Source organism: Glycine soja, chromosome 20, assembly GCF_004193775.1.
Source record: "Glycine soja cultivar W05 chromosome 20, ASM419377v2, whole genome shotgun sequence".
Lineage (NCBI taxonomy): Eukaryota > Viridiplantae > Streptophyta > Magnoliopsida > Fabales > Fabaceae > Glycine > Glycine soja.
Genome location: NC_041021.1, coordinates 48,152,082 through 48,170,310, shown reverse-complemented (window position 1 = coordinate 48,170,310; position 18,229 = coordinate 48,152,082). Strand labels below are relative to the sequence as shown.

The 18,229-nt window shown below is 34.9% G+C and overlaps 1 protein-coding gene across 2 annotated transcripts; it reads right to left on the bottom strand.

Moving 5' to 3' along the window:
* Positions 1–1,396: 1,396 nt before the first annotated feature.
* LOC114402404 lies at positions 1,397–17,704 on the bottom strand. 2 transcript variants are annotated; one of them, XM_028364965.1, is made up of 22 exons: positions 16,875–17,704; positions 16,081–16,143; positions 14,575–14,674; positions 14,331–14,472; positions 14,110–14,212; positions 13,954–14,034; positions 13,808–13,867; positions 13,582–13,686; positions 13,314–13,424; positions 9,526–9,567; positions 9,218–9,331; positions 8,956–9,140; positions 7,171–7,460; positions 6,968–7,083; positions 6,785–6,827; positions 6,608–6,699; positions 6,139–6,187; positions 4,786–4,856; positions 4,529–4,648; positions 3,582–3,667; positions 2,459–2,507; positions 1,397–1,806 (listed from the first exon to the last, which is right to left on the bottom strand). In XM_028364965.1, exons 1-22 carry the CDS (start codon positions 17,043–17,045, stop codon positions 1,762–1,764), a joined length of 2,238 nt encoding a protein of 745 aa, XP_028220766.1. In that variant the 5' UTR covers positions 17,046–17,704; the 3' UTR covers positions 1,397–1,761. The 2 variants fall into 2 exon arrangements, with proteins under 2 accessions (XP_028220766.1, XP_028220765.1); XM_028364964.1 differs by having other exon boundaries at positions 6,968–7,089; positions 16,875–17,703.
* Between the last annotated feature and the right edge of the window lie 525 nt (positions 17,705–18,229).

Below are 18,229 nucleotides of genomic sequence, written 5' to 3'. Positions count from 1 at the left end.
AAAAACCTGTGCCCAAAAAGGCAATTCCAAGGCTTTATTTGAAAACTAATCCTAGACTGCGCATTATGATTTTCATTTTCCACCGAATGAAGAATGGAGATATCTTGGTTGGGCTTAGATTAGGGGGGAAATTTGTTTTTATTTGGTCAACTTAAATTCGGCTGAGTTCTATATCATAACACGATTTCTTCGATACATTTTTTAACAGTGAAGATTGTTTGGTGCACACTTAGTTTTGTCTAGTGACAAGAATGATGTTTAGCTGGAAAAAACAGAGTTTTACACAAATACAAACGGAACATTAAGTGGATTCATAGGTTGTAACTCAACTCCACTTATTAACGTAAAGGGACATGTACACTTTGTATTGACAATAAAAAAATGGAATAAACAAAATTTAAAAATAATCTAATTTGTTTGTAGAAGTGTAAAGGATATATTATCTCCATATTATTAAAAGATAAAAAATCAATAAGTTTTTTAAAAGAAAATATAAGTATCGTGTAAAAAGAAAATTACAATATCATCCAATTATAAACTATTGTGTGATAATAATTTGATAATGATCATCCTAAAAGTCACACCAAAACTAATTTTACATTGATTGAGAATATAAAATCTTTTACAACAATCCATATCCATTAAACTTACCTTTGAAATGAATATTCTATCACTTAATTTTTGAATTATCAGGATTGGCAAGATTAAGATTTTAAATTACATGATAAAATTTATTTATTTTTTTTAAATAAAAATTATGATTTAGTACCTAAAATTTGGAATGGATCTATTACGCTCAATATGTAATTTTAATTAACAATTAAATCTAGATCTTTTATTTTAATCTAAGAACTATTATTTAATCCTCTCATCTCTAATAATAAAACACTCCTCCTCTCACCTAATATGTCCCATATATATATATATATATATATATCTTTTAGTTCCTCAATTTAGGTGTTTAGGAACTAAAATGTATCTTTTACAAATTTAAAAAAAATACAATTTTAATTCCTTGAAATATATTAAGTTTCGACAAAATAATGCATGCCTACAAAGACAAATTATTGTTGAGGTTATTAGAAAATGATTTTATCAAAGATGTTAGGTCCAAATGCATATAACCAATCTACAACACCATCATGAACAAAAATTATTCTTGTTTTAAAACAAAATTGACTTTTATGTTGTCTCTTTCTATCTATCTCTGTATTGTCCCTTGAAAATCATACAGTTTTTATAATTTTTAAAATTGAATTACAAAATTAAATATTAACAAAGCCATATCCATTTTAAAACACCCTAACATGACCCCTTGGACAAAGTAATTAATTTAAGGAGTGTTTATTTAAAATAAACACAACCATTTGACCATTGACATAGGGGACAAGTTCCGTGAAATTCAAACGACAACTATATCATTTTCCTCTGGACCATTTTAGTTAATAAAAGTGGGGGGAACCATGTGAATGCAGGCACATTGCAAGAAAATGACAAGAGCAGCATGCAGTACAACAATGGACTTACATGGCAAGGAAACGAGCTACAAAAAATTGCTAAACATTGAAAAAGAAAAAAAAAAATATGATTGCATAAATTCACAATTACAGCTCAAGCTAACTCTGCCCTATTATAGAATATGAAAAGGAACAAAATTTAGATAGCACACAAAACACTACTCCCAATCCCCATCTCGGTGGTCTGCACATTCCACGCACAGCAGAGATTTTCAGCCAAGCAGTCCTGACATTCCCTCACCTGTTAAAAGAATAATCCCTTCTTCTTTACTCTTCTTTTCTCCCCAGGCTGCAGAAGCAGAAAAATCAGAAAAAACCTTCATTATATGCTCTTCAATGCTGGCTCAAAATATTCTACTCTAAAAACAAATGAAAAAGGACGGGAAAAAAAAATAGAAATAAACAGAATGCATGAACAAATGGAGTTAAGTAATATTCTTTCTGGCTTTCCAATACAATTCTACGAATTGAAGCAGTCAGAGACTAAAGGACAGGTTAGAATCATAACCTTATAAAGCTTGGTTAACTTCAAATAAAGAGAACTAAAGGAATCTAATTAAACAATCCCATACTACCCAAGCAGGGAACAGATACAATCAATGCCAGTTATTTCTAATTTCTACAAAAGTAACAGTAGAGTTCATCATTAGCAATGAGTGGCTAAACTAAACAAAATTTATGATGTTGGAAAACTGATGTTCTACCTTCATATCTCTCTTTTTTTTCTTTTTCTTTTGGTTTATCATGCATAGGTAAGAGTGCAAGGGCACATGCCACAGTTGAGCAAGAAAAACAATTTTTTAAGTGTTCATAACATCACACCAAAAAAAACATTTTTTTTTGGACAAGGCTTTGTTAAACAGAAGGCCAAATGGAAATTTTCTAGCATATAAACTATGGCATTTATATTAATCAGTAATGAGGAGAAAATTTATATATACCCTCCTCAGGATGAATAATCTCAAAGTGAGCACAATAGTGTCTCTAGCACTGCAAAAGGAGAAACATAAATATTATTAAAAGCAGAAGGCAAAACAAAAAAAAAAAAATCAGAAATAGATAAATCACAAATGAGATTACAAATTGCAATTTGCAACCATTTGAAAACTTGGCATGGGGTACTTCTCTTGCTTAAAGAGGTAATTCTCTGTTTTACTTAGAGATTAAAGAATAATGATTCCAAATGCATTGTAAGCAAATTAATAGTAACACATTACAAGTTTGTTCACTTGTCTAGTTCTCTTTCTCCATACTAATTATCTTTACAACTTGAGGTTCCACGAAGTTCTGACACTGGGGAGTAGGGATCTGAAGTGTAATTAAAAAAGAAATAGATTTGTTCTAATATTATAAAGAATTTCTTCACCATTTATTTGCAGAAAAAAATAAACTACAACATCCTCAGCAAAAGATGCATTTCCTTTGTTATCCAAAACCAACAGAAGCAAGAGCTAAAATTATTACTTCTCAGAATTGCAATGAACTTTGGGTAATAAAGATTACCAAAATACAAAAGTATATTATTACGAAAGAAAAAAATTAAAATTCTGCTTAAGGTCTGTATTACATTTAAAGATTGATGCAGAAGTAACCACAAACAAGAAGGCACAAAAACATATCGGCTACTGAATATAAAGTCTCATTTATCAAACACCAAGGATCCCAAAGGCCTATATATCTTCCCTTCTATCCAACAGATTGTTAGAGAGAATGGAGATTGGACTTTCTAGTGTTTTCAAAAGGGTTCAAAATTTTGTAGTTTTAGGTCAGCTTAAGCTTAAAAAAAGGAAAAGGTTTCCATTTTATATGATCACTTTTCATTAGCAGATAATGAAACACAACAAGCTAGATGGTGAAATCTCCTGAGGGGATCAGCATTCCAGTCAATGCTGAAATAAATGGACATGAAACATTGGGTAGTCTCTCTTGTCCAGTCAACCCAGATCTATATATTATTACTTAATTAGAGTAAAAACCCAACTGCATCTAAGAATTCCTCCAAAAGTTATTCCATATCCATAAACATACATTCATACAAAACAAAGCAACTGTGAGAACACTTACCCACTGAAATCTGTCTTTAAAAGGTGTTCATCACCACTGGAACCAATTATAATAAACTCTGAAGTATGTCCATATGGAATCATAACCTACAGAAGTAAATGCAAAAGGGATATCTAAAAATTAGCTAACCACTCAAGATCACGTCTTCTAAATACACAACAGTTTTCAAAGTATCTCAGGGAATGCTGCTAGCAACAATGTTGATTAACTTTCATTAAATATAATATGTCTCAACTCTCAACAGTTATTTCCTTTTTAAATAATTAACTACTTCTATCATCAAGAAATAAAAAAGGTCAAAAATTATCTAATGTCAACTTCATGAACTCTTTGGCTTTACTGATATCTATCTGGAGAGATAACTCCAAACAAAGGTCAGAAAGTTCAACAGACAATCACAAATTCGGAAATATCATACTTCTTAGAACTTTAATTAAATATTTAATAGAAGCTCTATTATAGAGAAATAAACAGTGTACAGAAATGGTCTGATTGTCAAATTCATTAGCTCTTTTTGGTTTCCATCAAACCTATCAGGTGAGAGATAACTCAGTTCATCCAACACAACCCAGAAAGTTGAACAGACAATCACATATTTTACAATATAATGCTTCTTACAATTTCAGACAGTCTGTAATTATATTCTGACAACATTCTTCTAGATAGCTAATATATATCCTCAGACAAACCCAATTGCCATGAGATTAAACACGCTGTTGCTTTCACAACATTATGATTATTATTCTGAAACATCAGGCCACACTGCCAGAAAGTTTCTCCGAAGATTTGCCTATATATAGAGTCTTGGCATGAGAGGAAATAATAGAGAAAATTGTGTTTTAAAAGAGGAAAGGGACATTTCATTAAAGAATTTTACTTCATTTCCTAGAATCAATGATAAATTAGCCAAATATCCATACAGAATAACAAAGAATAAAACATCTTACAGTGGTGGACGGTGAAAATTTTTCTGTGATTACAACTCCACTTTGTCCACTGCATTTGATACTGTAACCTTCCCTCGTAATGGCCAATGTGGCTGGCTCCCATATATCAAGATATCTAGTCTGTAATATCAAGCCAAAAATATTTATAAAACAGTTAGGAGTTCTTCATAAAGAAGACTGATGGGTCAAATAATATTTTGACACTAACATTCGAAAGAAATTCATAACAATTAAGAAAACTACTTTCATTAAATTACCGAATGAGAAACTCTATACGAAGCATGTCCACTGTAAAAAGCCTTCTCTATGTGGTTCTGCATTTCAGGATCTGAGAACAAATAACTCAATAAACTATTTTAGGATGACTCATCAAAATTTGCAGCTCTAAACAGGAAGGTAAGAAAGGAGACAAAAGAAAACTTGTATCACTGTTGAAATCAAGACATGTATGATACATCCAAAGCATATAAGTCAGTTCAGATTAAAATGATTTTAACTTATCTCTTGGGATGAAATCTTATCCTCCTTGTTTCTAATATCTTTTGTTCAAATAGACATCTTTATTATTAAATTTACTTTTTATAACTTCAGCCCAATGAATGCATAAAATTTGAAATTACATCCGTCCTTTTTATAAATATTTGTCTCAAATATATATAAATTAATAAGACACACTCCATTTAAAATTGCCCAACAACCATAATGGCACAATACCCCTTTCCAAGAACATCTGATGTTGTATAAATTGTGAATTAGAGAAGTAAACTTCATATTGAAGATGTCAGAACACCAGGGGCATGTTTGGATGAGGGATTTGGGAGGGAAAGGGAAGGTAAAACTTCTGGTTAGCCTTCCCCTTGATTGGGAGTCTTCTAAAAGGAGGGAAAGGGAACAGAGACTTTTTATAAACCCTATCTTACATGCTTTTACGACTTATCCCAAGTCATGCATGGGAGACTTCATTGGTGATTGTAAAAATCACAGTACGACTTGTACTGAATTTTATCTAACATAATATTTTTGAGGATAAAAAAAAATGCATGGGCATATATTGGATTGATTTTGTTAGTTTTTTTAGAAGAATGATACAATCATTTAAATTTAACTAACTCTCCATTTCCTCTTACTTGTCATAGTTAACACTCAAAACAGGATAAAGGTTTACCCTTCATTTCCTTTAACTGACCCTTCCTTCTCTCTTGATCCCTTTCCCTTCCCTCCTAACTCTAAAACATACCCTTACTCTTTTATAAATGCTGTGGTGGAGTCTAACTCAGTTGGTTGAGCAAGGTGTGTGAGTAGTTGTAAACCCCCCGACACTATCTTCGATTCCCACAGATAAAAAAAATACTTTGGTCGGGTAAAATAACAATTTCTCTCTCACAAGTCACAACAGCCATCATTCCCTTTTATATATTTTTTCCCATTTTCTACAACACATGACAAATGATAGGAGCTTAATCACAAAAAGACTATAGTAAATTACCCCAATGCACAACAATTCACAGTAAAACTCACCACAGACTTGCAATTATTTACTGTAAATCATTCAAGTTACACAGAAGGAAGAAACAAATAAACTTCAGAAATATTAAGATATAGATACTCACCACAAGCAATCTTTTTATTATCATTGGCAAAAACCTTCACAGGTTCTCCCTATAACCACAGAATGCATGAGATATAGTATAAAAAAAGACTAGATATCCAATAGCAGAAAATCAAACGCTGTCTAACTCAGTTTACAAAATACACATTCATGAATTGTTTTAGCTTCCCACTTCAGAAGTTACTTTTTAAGCATAATGCACTATAGTGCACTCAAAGCTCAAACCCTGCCCCCAGTATACTCAAATTCACTGTACGATCAATGAAGATTACAACTAGTAGTTGCTTATTTCCACCATAGAGCTACTTGAAATTCTTAATTCCTTGTTGGGTTGCCCAAGTGACTTTTTGGGACAAGTTGCATATCAGGCAAAACCCGTAACATAAATAAATACAAGCCACATTATAACAATTCACTCATTTTTTGCATACATGTGTAAGACTGCCATCATAGCAAGAGGGAAAAAGTACCTTGCGCTTCCTGTTATCCAGAGGTTGGACTTCAATGGCAAGTAATGTACCAACATCATCGGCGTTGACAAGGTAGGTTGGTTGCTTTGCCCCTGTATTTTGGACAAATCATGACTGAGTTCATCACAATACCAGAAGAAAGGGAGAACATAATCTTACGCAGAAGTATAACAATACCATCAATATAATTAAAGGAACCATCTTCCAAATGTCGAATCCACTGGTAGTCCAACAAGAAGGGACACAAGGTAATGTCAAATGTTTAGGAAAGATATCAAGCATTACCATATAATGAAAAACTCTTTTAAGTACATAAAGCAAGAAGAAACAAGTTCCAAATTATACACAAATAAAATGCACCTCAAAATTACAACTAGTAGTGCCATTGATGGAGTATCCACATGCTTGAAGTTCCCTTCCAGGAAAGGCTTCTCCTGAAATTTGAAGACCCTCTATAGCCGGCAATGGATCTTCATCTGCAGCTGCATCATGATTTATTCAATTTGGAATGGCCAACAGCAAGGCTCTGAATGTATTGTAAAGCTTAAAAGGTGATTACTTACCCTCAGAAAATGAAGAAGAAGGTTCTTCAAGAACTGGTGGTAAATAAGGAGAATATGAAGAACTGGGATCATCAACAGTGGTTGTATAAGGAGGGTTGCCAGAACTCCAATTAGTAGATGTTTCTCTCGTACTATGGGTTCCATCTCCATCAGGGTCATCAACTTCATTGTTGATCATGGGGTCACGAAATGTGACCTGTTTGTTGGTCATTTCATCTCCATAATGAGCAGGATGGTTATCACCCTGAGTAACTACCAGGTGGGTGGATGCATCAGGGGCTGATGAATACCTGTGAAATGAAACGGCCAATATATTTAAGCAAAGATGTCATTTTCCAACAGCCCAAAGAATGTCAAATTTTATCACACTGTTACATTACTAGTTGAAATATCACAACTAAAATTCACACTTCCAGCCTCCTGGAGGTGGAACTTAGTTCGACTTAAGGAACTGATAGCATAGCAAAGATAAATGGAAAGAGAGGAGAATCATATAAATTAGAATTTATTTTTTATTAAAAGATTCACTAATAGATTACAGCCCTTCAGCCCCTTCTCCAATTGTAAGAGACAAAAACTAAGAGAGAATTTCTATTTTAATCAACAAATTCTAATAACAAGCTGTGAATGACCACATGGATTCCAGGTGATATGAAATAAGCCAAGATAGATAACCAAGCAGGAATTCATTTTATCTATATTGGAACACCCATGCAATCAGAACAATATCCCTTCCTGAGGCACCCATTGCTATCGAAAATCAGTATCAGCTAAGCACCCTGTTCTGGAGTAGTTTTACTTCAACAGGCAACAAAGATAATCAATAATAGGAACTGAGCTACCAAATCCTACATGTAAGACTTCAGAAAAACTTTTACCTAAGCCAACTTGAAACCTAGATGCCAAAGCCAATTATACACTATGATGATCTACTATAAGAGCAGCATTATGAACCATTATATGCTGGCAATTAGCAACATTACAGAAGTAAGACAAGATCAAATTTTCTACTTTATAGTCTATAACTGAGGAGGGATAGCTACATAACATGCAGAAAGCTTCAAGTACCACCGATAATACCTGTCTAAAATTTGGTCTAGGCCTAATAAACCCCAAAAGCTAGCTCATGAGGTGAGAATTACCTAAGCCTTTATAAAAATATCTCAACACAAACACCTCATGCCTAGATTAGGCATCTAGAGTGTGGAGATTGTAAAACTGGTTTTTTTATATTGCACTAGGAAAACTATGAGGGGCCAAGTAGATTTTTATATTAGATCACCTAAGCTCTAATACCATCTTGAATTTGATTTAGCCCTAACTCAATCCCAAAAACTAACTCATGAGGTGAGGATTGTCCAAGCATATGTAAGCTCTACTTTGGCCATATATACAGTCGATGTGAGATCTCAACAATCTGCAAACCGCAAGTTTCCTTTTCTAAGACAGATATTTCAAGGATAACAATAGGAAATCTAGTCAACCTATATATTCACTGATAATAATGATGATATCATTGGTTTAGATAATGATGGAGCCATTAAAAATGTATGTCATATTGTGGAACAGCTTGAAAAGACAAGTCTCCATTTTTAAATAATAAGATCTCTCATCTGCTAGGAATAGTGCCAAACAGATTGCCTAGAAAGAATAGTCTATCCACTTCAGTCAAATGGAAGGGAACAACATTGCATGCATCAGGACCACTTTAACAAAGATTACATGAAAACAGAACCCACCAATACATTCAGTTCACAGTAGCAGTCTCCATTTGACCAGGCTCACCTGCTTGCAAGAGGTGAAAATCTCCCCAAATCATCAGCATCAACACTTGTTGCCACACCACCACTCAAGCCATTCTGGTGGCGACCCAATAGATCCGGTTCAGTGCCTGCCTGAGCATCAACAGAGACCTGAGGCTTTACTTGAGAGTACATATGCTGAGGTACCAGTTCAAGGCCATTTTTATTCTGATAAAAAAATGCAACTATTTAGAATTTATTTAAGCATATCAAGGAAAAGGGACAAAATCACAATATGAACATACTGAAGTTGTCAAAGGTGCACCAATCGAGTGAGGTTGTGATTGTGTGGCAACATTAGCATGGTTCATATCTGAACGCCAAGGTGTCAATTGATATTGTGACTCCTTTAGCTTTGACTGTAACAAAGAACAAATACAAACCAATAGATCAATTCCTATAGCAAAAACGAAAAGTAAACATTGCAAACTTTCAACAATATCTACTATCTCATCCAACTAAACTTAAGAACTAATTCGATTGAATTATCTACAAACCAAACCATAACAGGGCATACAGGAATACAAAGCACTCAAATATATGCCCAACATACCTCAGTGAGAAGAAGTTTTTCCTGTAAATGTTTAAACAAAACCTGCCAAATAGAAGAATTCACTGTGAATTCAAGATGAACAAGATCCTAGAATTTGGAAGAAAACAGACAAGGAGACAGTTATTGGTATCATCATATGACCTATACAGAGATTTGACAGACTTTTCCATGTCTGATATCAAGAAATTGCTTGAGAAAAGGGAGGTGCACAATTTAAACTTTCTTACTCCTGACCACAAATAGTGGAAGAGAAAGCAAATGCAACAACAACAATAACTTTATACCACTATTTGAGGTCAACTATATAAATCACACATCATTGGTTTCAACTAAAAACCAAATTTGTAGGGATATCTCTTGGAATTAGGCCATTGGAAGTTGGAACTAACTCAATCCCACAAAACCGGCTTGTAAGGTGAGAATTGCTCAAGCCTTATAAGCACTACTTAGGCCATATCTCTAATCGATGTGGGATCTCAACCCTTAAAGAGCCGACGTCCAGTGGCTCCACAATATAAAGCTTCATGCAGTCTTTCTGGTCAACCCCTCTTTAGGTAGCCCTTTCAAAGACAATGCAAACTAGGGGTGACCACAACTACAGCGGCTTTCCAACACACACCAAAGGCTATGGGCCTGGAGCGTGGCAATGCTCTCTACGTACAGATCTAAGGTACAACAGGGGAAATAAATCTCCCTAATAGACAGAAATAAAGACCGATTCCTGCCTAATCTGCATGTTCCACAAATCACTCACTATCCTAAAATAGTACAGCATTAACTACATAATTATATATTAGGAGATCCTACAGAATCTGGGTGATTCCCAGGTATCTTCCAACAATATCATTCACCATAAGATCCTTTCTAATCTGCATGTTCCATAAATCACTCACTATCCTAAAATAGTACAGCATTAACTACATAATTATATATTACGAGATCCTACAGAATCTGGGTGATTCCCAGGTATCTTCCAATAATATCATTCACCATAAGATCCTTTCTAATAATTTCTTACAATTTCTTTCTCGATCTCCCTCTACCCCTTTACATAGGGTTAAGAACAATGCGATCTACTCTCCCCACCAAAGCTTCAGTGGTCTTCTTTTCATGTGCCCAAACCACTTTAACCGATTTTCTATCTTAACATATTTATTTCTTCTACTCCGAGTCCAATTTTTTTCTCTTGTCCCTTCAAAGTCCAACATTCATTCACATAGAATATAGTTGGTCATATAATAGTAGTATGATAAAACTTTCCTTTGAGCTTGATAGGTATGTTTTGTTCATAAATAACTTTTGATGTCTTTCTCCGTTTTAACCACCCAGCTTGTATGATACATCCTATGTGTGGCATCATTAATTTCCCCATCATTTTGCAATATTAATCTCAGATACTTAAACTCAGATACTCAGAAGATTCAAATGCATTTGCAAAAATTTATTCATTTCATCAAGATAGAGAAGATTCAAACAAACAGCCCCTGGTAAAATACAAACACTTTATTATGCTAATTATGAATGACATGTCAAGATATCAGAAGGGGGAAAAACATATCAAACACAGACTTGTGAGCAGTAAATTGACTCTTAGAAATCAAAAGGGACATACAGGTAGTGTTGTTAAATAGTGGCCATGGCATGGCACATTTTTGCCAACCGCCATAGGAAATTTGTTAAGGGAGGCCCGCCAAGGCGGCGCCATAAGACGCAATGGCGTGTTTATATGGCAGAATTTCAGCCTTCCGCCATCAATAACACTACATACAGGTTAGTGGTATCTTATTCTACAGAATACAGTTGCACTTGAAAAAGATCTTTTTCAAAAAAAAACATCTGTTTTTATAATCAGTTTTAGTAATTTTCATCACTGTCTCTTGTATTTTAAGTAAATGATACCAGTGTCCTTTTTCCTATAAAGAAAAAACTAACAAAAGTCTTTCTTTTGATTTAGTTGTGTAAAAGCAGTGTTATCGATGGCGGATGGCAAACTATGGCAGCCAGCCGAAAATCCGCCATGTAAATATGGCAGATAGCATTGAAGCATATGGCAGAAGCAAAGCGTATATGTGTGCATGTGTGTGTATAATTCAAGAAATAAAATTGCAGACGTCAAGAGAACAGAGGTCAAAGGAAAAAACGTTGAGGGTTGGCTGAGTCAGAGAGAAACAAGAGCAAGTTTGAGGGAGCTGGAGACAGGCAGACACCGGAGATCATCGTCCCCAGAGATCCCCATCATCAGTTACGATCATCGCTAGGTGGTTGCTAGAAGTGGGTGGTGAGGTCACTGGATGCTTGCGGCATGTCCTTGAATGTTCGAGAGAGGAAAGGAGCTGTTTGTGTAGTCGAGTTTTTAGGCGGGTGGTCAGTTTTTTTAATGTTCCGAGTCCTAGGCTGGGTCGGGTTTTTAGATTTTTTTAAAATTTTGGGCCTGTTTTGACCAGGTTTTTAGGGTTTTTAAAATTTAAAACTAGGTTGCGCCAGGTCAGAACTCAGAACACCCAAAACCTATCTTTTCTTTTTCCTCCTTATCAGATTTACACCGCTCAACTCTGTTCCATCGTCTTCGTTTTCATTGATTGTCATTAAACAGGGCCACTTCTTCCACCATGGCCCGCCACACCACCACCATTCAAAGGAGCCCTGTGAAAATCTGTCATCGCAATCCACCATGGCCGCTTTTTAACAACACGGCTTACAAGATGCCTGTTATTGGTACTTTTTTATAACACTCTGATGATTGATAATTGGGTTTCAAAATTTGAGTTTAGAAATTGTTTATTATATACTTTTTTATGGTATAAAATTTTAAAATTATTAGCATTATTAATATTAATTATTTATTATATATGTTTTACAAATCTTTGAATTTTTTTGTTACACCACAACCTCAGAAATTCTGGTATACCCTTTGATTCATAGTATGGCACCTGTGAGTTAGATTGAACCATGGGAATCACACTATGCTGATAAATGTGGGTTATACAGAGAATAAATATAGACCCCCATAAATTTGGTAACTGATGTTATAAGCCCAGATAACAGAATGTATGAATTTTGAGGTGGGATGTTTTATGGTGTGACAATAAGTTCCTTTATATGTCTACCCAGAATCAGTAAGCATCCAAATGGCAAAAGACATGATAAGTTTTAAATTATTGTGTTTTCCTCTTCAAAAGCTTGATGCAGGTCACATCAGAGCTTTTATAGTTAGAAAAAGTTGTTGTCTACAACATTTGAGCAAGTTTCAGTCAGGTTGTTACAGATCAATTCAGATCTGCACAGTGCCACAACTCAAGTAGAATTACACTTTCAAATTTTAAGAGTTTCCCTTTAAATGCTTGATACCAAAGATCATATGGCAGATTTAGTACTGGAAAATGCTACTCAACATGTGTATACTGTACAATATCCATCAACATGCTATACCAAACATCTATTCTATTGTACTAGGAGAATATCTGGTCCTCAAGTCTTGCATTGTTCTGTTTCTCTAATTCGATAAACTATTTTTCTATTCATATATAATCCTATTAAGAAAAAACAAAGAGTCCAGCATAATATATTAAATAAAATGAGGAAAAGGGGAGTGAAATTCATGGATATCTTTGAATACCCTTCATAGGTCTTATATCACAATAGTTTAGCTTCAAGGATTTTTCTTCTTGGCAGCAACAGAGAGAGAGTCAAATTACATCCAGGTGCCATATTTGTAGGGTATACATGTAAGTGCTAATACAGGAGTAGCAAAATTACTTATTTCAAAAAGGGAACATATAAAAGCTGACCTTGACATTGCTAACAATTGATTGTGCATCAGGAACAGGAGGCTGCAGGGAGTATTCTGCAAGAAGAGGCAGCAAAGATGAAACAAATGTTGATCTTTCTTGCTGTGCATCCTGACCAGAAAAAGAAAATGCAAAAACTTAAAAATTGATTCTGAAACACAAAACAGAACAGTTACTGTCCATGGAGACTCATTGAAATATACTTATAGCAACCATGCAAAATTTAACACACCACACTAATAGTGAGGAAAAAAGTAGGAAAAATAACCTGTAATGCATATGTAAGACGTATATTTTCTTCAATTATGTCTTGTCGGTATGATAAAGCTTTTGATGCAGCATCTACAAGGTCCTGTTGCTGCTGATCAAAGGCCTAGCAGCAATATTACAAATTATTTATTTGAGCAGAAGCTCAACCAAATATAAGGAAAAATGCAAAACACAAAAGATGCTTAAGGAATTTCACAAAGATTTCAACAAAATTTCATGCATACCAGACGCATATATGCAATGCGCTTTTCCAAGACATATTTTTCGTTCCGTATTTGTCCTTCCTGGTATGGAAAAATGATCAGTCACCAAAATGGACATTGAGACAAAATATACTCTAAACAGCTTAAAACTATTTTACACCTTTTACCTTTACAGAATAATCAGCAAGACGTTTCCTTAATAGGATGATCTCTTCTTCATGTTCCCGAACCTTATTAATGGCCAGATCCTAAATAGATACACACATGACTCCAGAAATATCGAGCTCTTATTAAATATGAAATTTTAGAACTGAAGATAGTACCTGCTTCAATAAGCTATTATTATTACTATTCGTTTCCACCACAGGCATCAAACCTTGCCGAGGCGAATTAAATCGGGAATCAAGGTCTCCTTCTGGTAGAAGCCTATGACAAATACAGGATTCTAAAATTACACGACCCTTCTTCAACACTACTTACATATAGAATAAATATGACATCACATGTAGCTCTAGCACTATAATTGATATTTAATATCACATACCTGCTTGGAGAGACTGACCTTGTAGATGGAGAAGACAACTGAGAGTAGCCAGTATTATCCATAGGCAACTGGTCATTTGGCTGTACTCTCAATGTTCCATTTATTTGACTGTTCTCAGAATGGTCACCTGTATTGCTTCTGGCTGCGCATCCATTTCATGTTTGTTATTGGTGGACAACTAGTTTACTGGTTAGATCAGCTAGAAAAGAGGGCCCTGTAACATTGAGCTTATATACTCAATTACCTATAGATGGAGCCGATTGACGAGCTTCATAAGATCCGTGCTCCTGCTCCTTCCATTGAGCAGCCAAACGTGATTTTTGATCCACTGAATCTTCTTGCCTCTGTTAAAAAGTGTAATTTGTAAATAGACGTTTTAGTAAGGAGGGGTTTAAATTACCGTTTTTAAGAGTCTATTATACTCCTCTCAAATAATATTTCATCTTCTATTAGAAAAAAAAATGTTTCATTTTCCCATGTCATAAATCAGGGGAAGAGGATAAAATGATCATCAAAGTGAATGGAGGATAAAGTATTATAAAATAAAAGTTCATGGAAAGGCATCGCTTATCAGACATCTTGGTTTTGCAGATGAAGCACATAATTGAATTCTTTCATCTGCTTCGTGACATTACTGCATATGCATGGAAATTAGCACTTCTTCAAATACAAGAACTATTCCCACATGGTAACAGTTTCTGCCCCTTGTTCATTGTTGCCCTGTTGGTGTATAACAATAATCATCTGAAGTCCACACAGGCTCCATAAATCATCACTGCCCATCTAAATCTAGGGTCTATCTTAGGAAGTGGTTAGGATTTTGATGGTCATGTTACACATAAGATTCAAGCTGGGTGGATGAAATGTAAAAATGCTTCAGAGATTATATGTAACTTGTGCTCACAAACCACCTACCAAAGGAAAATTCTACCAAAGAGCTATAAGACTAGCATTATAGATGCCCTAACATAGTGAAGTTTGAGCAGTGAAGCACCAACAAGAGCAAAAAAAGAAAATAAGTGTAGTGTAATGGTAATAAGAATGCCAATGTGGATCCATGGGTGATGTATGAGGGGAGTGGACACATAAGAAAAGGTAAGAGTAGAAACAACTGTATCCAAGAGAAAATTCCAACTATCTCTTGGTTAGGATAAGGCCTTGATTAAGAACATAAGGTGATTAACTAATTATATAAAACTAGCGTACCCCATTGCCCAGAGGCTCTTCGCTATGCGAAGGTATGGGGGAGGGATAGTTGAGGGATTGGGAAGCTTTAGTCCATTTAAGTTCCTTTTTTTTTCCTCTTTGTTTTTATGTCTTCTTTTTACATTAAGGAGGATCACTTATCCTCCAAACTCCTTGTAATTATCTTCTCTTTGAGTTAATGAATTTCATTTTTATCCAAAACATGCATATCAGCGTGGAACGCACACATATACAATCCGGGTACCATCCTTATGGTCCTATCCTCATATCTAAATATAAGTAGTCCAAGATTGTCCTAGAATCTAGAACATGGACATTTGAAACGCATAAAAGTGTCCTCAGTTCAGCTAAAAAAGGTTCCAATTAGCAATTCCTACCTAAGTAAAAACAAATTCACATTCAAAGAGCAGAGAAACAGAAAGCAATTAGTACACAACTAAGCAATCAAATGGATAGAAAAAGAAAGCCCGCATTATAACACAGACAGTACCAATAATAATATGTGATAAATCAAGCAGATGCCATCACAGAATACAGAACTTACATATTTTTCCAGTTCCTGAATTTTGCTCAGAAGTTCAGACCTAAGCCGGCTATTCTCTTCTACCTGTCAAAAGAAACATGTTGCATCATTAATACCCTATCTCACAAGGTATGACATGGAAGAAGCCACCATTTCATTTTACCAACATAAAACTACCACTGCAACTGCAAGCAACAGTAACGTTCTCCTTAGAAGAGCAGAATAGAAGTTAAAACCCCATTGTGACAGCAATCAAACCAGAAGAGAGGAAGAGTGAAAAAAAATGAGGGACGACCAACCAGGTTTATATATCATATTATCATATTATATTATTAAATACAACAAAGGTTTTTAAAAAACGGTCTGTGCGTGATTACGACCGCAATGTTATGGCTTTTGGGGTCCACAACGTTTTGGCTTTTGGGGTGTCTATAACCTCAATGCATTAACGCAACCACAACTGTGGCAGCATCGACCACATTTGTCTGCAATTTCCCACGGTAGCAAGAATGGTGAAGAACCATGACCACTGCCACAATTTAAAACCTTAAACACCAGTCATACTCTATCCCTAATGATATCCCGAGGACCCAAATTCAATTATATTATTTTTCTCTTTTCAATACATAAATAAAAACGCCCAGCAAGCACCACAACACACAAATACATAATTAAATAAGCCATCATCTAGACATTGAAAACTTGGACCGCATGGCAAAACACGTTAATCAAAAAACCTAATACGAAAATAATGAACAGGCACCATCCAATGAATCATACTTATAACGAAGCACGTGTTGAATCCAAAGTACTACCTGTTGCTTAATAGTGGCCTCGGCAGCTTCAACAGCCTTCATGACCTGATACAAGTTATCATTGTTGTTAGAAGAGAGGTTAGATTGATCATGCACGTGTTGTTGAGCGTGCTGGTTGATATTCAAGCCCGAGAATTTATCGGCCAATTTCCCATCGTGACCATTCTCCATCCCCTTCTTCTCCAATCAGTAATCACTCCCCCCCAAAAACAACAAAGCAAAAAACTCTAGGGAATCAAAATCACACTCCCAAATCAATCACCAAATATCTAAACATACACAGATACCTAGGGTTACTTCTAAATCATAATCAAAATCATCACAAGCCACTCACTACTGAACCTTGAAACACTTCCACAACTGCACCTCCTCTTTCGTCAAAAAATAAAAAATAAATAGAAAAAAAGTGATTCTAAGCTATCCACAACCGAATCCAACCCTTGCAAACGGCAATCAGATTGAAATTGCTGCTGCATCAGAAATCAACCGCGTGACCCGAAATCTAGAGCGAGAATACTGGGAATCGAGGTGAGGAAATAGAATGAAAGGAGGGTTTGAATTGGAATGGGAGGCTTTGAAACCCTAAAGAGAAGTGAGAAACAGAACAGAGCGAAAATAAAAACAGAAGAAAACAAAAGAGAAGGGTGAGGAAATGAAAGAGAAGGGTGATGAATAATGATGGTTATGAAATGAAGGATAGAAATTAGAATACTTTGGTGCGGTCAAGGGCGCGTGGTGGGTCTTCGGTCGTAGGATTCATTCATAGCTTTTGCTTTGGATCGAAATTAGTTTAGTTTCTGGTTTCACCAAAGCTTTGAGTTGGCCTTGTCCTCTCTTTGCAATGTAAAATAAACATTTAAATATAATATTATTACAAAATCCCAAAAAAAGTTAAAAAATTTATACCCCTTCTTCTTTCGTATATGTTACAGTCTATCTATTTGGCTGCTTAATAGATGCATGCCATGTATTTGGCTCAACTCAATTGGTTTCTTCCTTCTTCTTTTTTCTTCTCTCTCTTGTGATTACATTTCAACTTCAATGATTTTTCTTTTACAGATTAATAACATGGAAATTATCATCATACTTCCTTTGGAGTGAAGTACAATCCACGGCTTCAAGTTTTATCTCTTTGTTTTTTGTTTTAAATGGTTACATTTTTTTTCGTGGTGATTTTGCCTTTTGCTTTTGATAATTTGTTTCTATGCGTGTGTCTATAATTGGTTGTTACAAGTTATTCATGATGTATGTGTATGAAACTTTTAAGAATTGGATTTGATTTCCACAATTCACACAATAGAATATTAGGTCGTGATATTCGAATTTCGTTTTTTCTTCTTGGATTTTCTTTTGTT

Bases quoted from the DNA above. Each gene is read 5' to 3' on its own strand.
- LOC114402404 (XM_028364964.1), bottom strand. From the start codon at position 17,045: ATGGAGAATGGTCACGATGGGAAATTGGCCGATAAATTCTCGGGCTTG. The intron at 7,090-7,170 runs GTAAGTAATCAC...ATCATGATGCAG, and splicing joins TTCTTCTTCATTTTCTGAGG to CTGCAGATGAAGATCCATTG. The intron at 4,649-4,785 runs GTAATTTAATGA...TTGATATTACAG, and splicing joins CGTATAGAGTTTCTCATTCG to ACTAGATATCTTGATATATG.